The following is a 2,500-nucleotide window of genomic DNA, read 5'->3' as shown; positions in this document are numbered from 1 at the left end:
AAAAGCCCAATATCAAAGTCAAAGTATCTTTATTAGTCTCCCTAAGGAGAAATTCGTAAACAAATGTACATTGAACATCTAGGCTGCTCAAATAGCTGTGCAAATTACAAATTCGTCCGAATCCGAATCCTGGATTTGGTGCATCCCTACCAAAAACACATAAAAACCAAATCAAGACTAAGTCCAAAATGGAGTCCTAAGAAAATGGGGAAAAACTGACGTGATTAAGAGCATAAAACATTAAGATTTTGATCAAACTGTCCATTGAAATGCTGCAAATGTAAATGTCTGATCTGAATCTTTCTTGTCTTTTCTTCTCTTCCTGTTCTTCTTCCCTCCGTCGTTGCCTCCTTCCCCTCGTGTCCTCACCTCCTCTCCTCGCTGTGCGTCCTAGACCCTCATTCCAGAGTGATCCTGAAGTCAAAAAGCTGCAACGACCTGCTGAGCTCCTACATCAATGCTAACTACATACGGGTGGGTAGAAGCTGATCATATTCAGGGTTCATACGTTTTGGAAAAAAAACCTGGAAAAGTTATGGAATTTGAAAAATGCAAATTCAGGAAAAGGAAAAGTTTTGGAAACATAAAAAGACCCAGAAAGTTTTGGAAAAGTCATGGAATTGTTTTTAACACAGTATAATATAAGAAAATAATATTATGAATCCCACTATGAACCACATAAATTGTCATTCATGTTATAGTTAAACCTCTGAGGGGAAACTTTAACACAGATTTGTATTCTTATTGGATAATGTCGACTGACATTTTCAGGAATACACAGTCATGGAAATTTGTCAAAAAGTCATGGAAAAGTATTGGTTAAAATGCGTATGAATCCTGTCAAATATCTCCTAAAAAAACAAAGATTCCAGGTCTGAAAAGTGAAGCCAAAGCTGAATCTTCTTAAAGCTGCATTCTCTGTAACTTCCAGCAGGGGGCGACTCCACTGGCTCCTAAAAGAAGTCTGTTTCTATAGACGTCTCTGAGAAAATGAGCCTACTTCTCACTAGATTTATTACCCCAGTAAACGTTTTCATAATGAGTTTATGGTCTCAATCGCTAGTTTTCTTCAACACAGCATGATGTTCATTTAGTAAATGATGCTCCCATTTATTTTAAAACAGACGATAAAGCAGGGGATGCTTTAGGACCGGTCAGTCAGGACAGAGGCTTAGCGATGCTAACCATGCTAACACTGGGGACATTACAATACACCTCAACTTGTTTTTGGCTGTTGTCTGTGTTTTCACAAGGGGGTAAGGGAGCATCCGGAAAGCGTAGCTCCTATGGGGAGATTCTGATGCTACCAAGCCATCACCTCCCGTTAGCATCCCATTGACTCCCATTCAGTCTGACGTCACTTTGACAGAGAATAACTTTACATCTGAAGCGTTTAAAGACTCTATTTGTCCGTTGTTTATTTCTAAAGAAACACGACAATGTATAAACGGCTCCATTACCTTGTAGCTCACGTTATGGCTCCGTAGCAGACGCTTTTATAACAATAGGCTAACGATTGGGTCATAACCACGAGACTTACTGTCACACAGTAGAGGAATTACCGTATAGTACAGGAGAAGCTCACAGGCAGTTTGGACTTCCATTATCTGTTTAGGTTTAATGACTAATGTTAACTAGCATGTTAGTGATCAGTAATTAGCCTGTGTCTATGTTATCTCCTTACATATACCTACGCTCTCCGTCTCTGTAAGATTGGGAATGATTGAGATTTCTCTCGGCACAGCTACCAGAAGACTTCACACTTTCAGACAGGTTGCTCACGTCACATCTATGTCTTCAAGCTCAGCTGGAGGCTGCTCAGTAACGCTCAGCCAGCACCGGGAAAGAGACTTCTGACATCCTTCACTGGTCTCCGTCTGAAATGGACACGTCGCTGTGTCCATTTCTTTCACTGTCTGTGTGTTTTCATCTTAACCTTTGACCCTCTCACTGAGTGTTTTCACTTAAAGTTAACCGGAGCATTTGGTCTCCTAAAAATGTCTTGTTCAGCGTTCTGCCAACCAACCAAGGCTAGCTGGCGTTAGCTGGTAACTCAAGCAAAGGTTTGCAGACTTTCTGTTGTGCCGTACATACAGATGAACGTCGGCAGTATCCAGAGGTCTGTGTTTACCTGCCGCTAAATCTCCGCTGGATGACTCGCTCCAGAAGGGTTGAAAATCTGCGTTTAGCTCAGCGCGGCGCCATTGCAACCATAAACAACACTGGCATGGCTGCGTCATCCTCCCCAGCGCCACGCTCTCGTCCAAAAATCATCACAGTTCGCCGGCCAAAATGCCAAACTCGAGGCTTCAATATGACAATGGTCCACATACCAACGGGTGACGTCACAGATGCTACCCTTTTGTTATTTTGTACAGACTATGGGACAGACACACATGGGACAGACATACTTCTTAGTGCATTTCTTACACTTTTGCTCGTGTTTTTTTGTTTTTTTTGCTTTCAAAAGGCTCTCAGTTGTTTGTGTGTTCTGTTCACA

General features: G+C 41.8%; 1 protein-coding gene across 1 annotated transcript in view; it reads left to right on the top strand.

Annotated features, from left to right (window-relative positions):
* LOC120553515 (receptor-type tyrosine-protein phosphatase R-like) overlaps positions 1 to 2,500 on the top strand; it is a 67,496-nt gene that overhangs the window by 55,125 nt on the left and 9,871 nt on the right. The window contains exon 12 of the mRNA XM_039792029.1: positions 395 to 474. Coding sequence (XP_039647963.1) covers positions 395 to 474 — 80 coding nt within the window. The remainder of the gene's footprint in view (positions 1 to 394; positions 475 to 2,500) is intronic.

Source organism: Perca fluviatilis, chromosome 23 (assembly GCF_010015445.1).
Source record: "Perca fluviatilis chromosome 23, GENO_Pfluv_1.0, whole genome shotgun sequence".
Taxonomy (NCBI): domain Eukaryota; kingdom Metazoa; phylum Chordata; class Actinopteri; order Perciformes; family Percidae; genus Perca; species Perca fluviatilis.
Note: the sequence above shows the minus strand (reverse complement) of the source record. Positions and strands in the feature narration are given on the sequence as shown.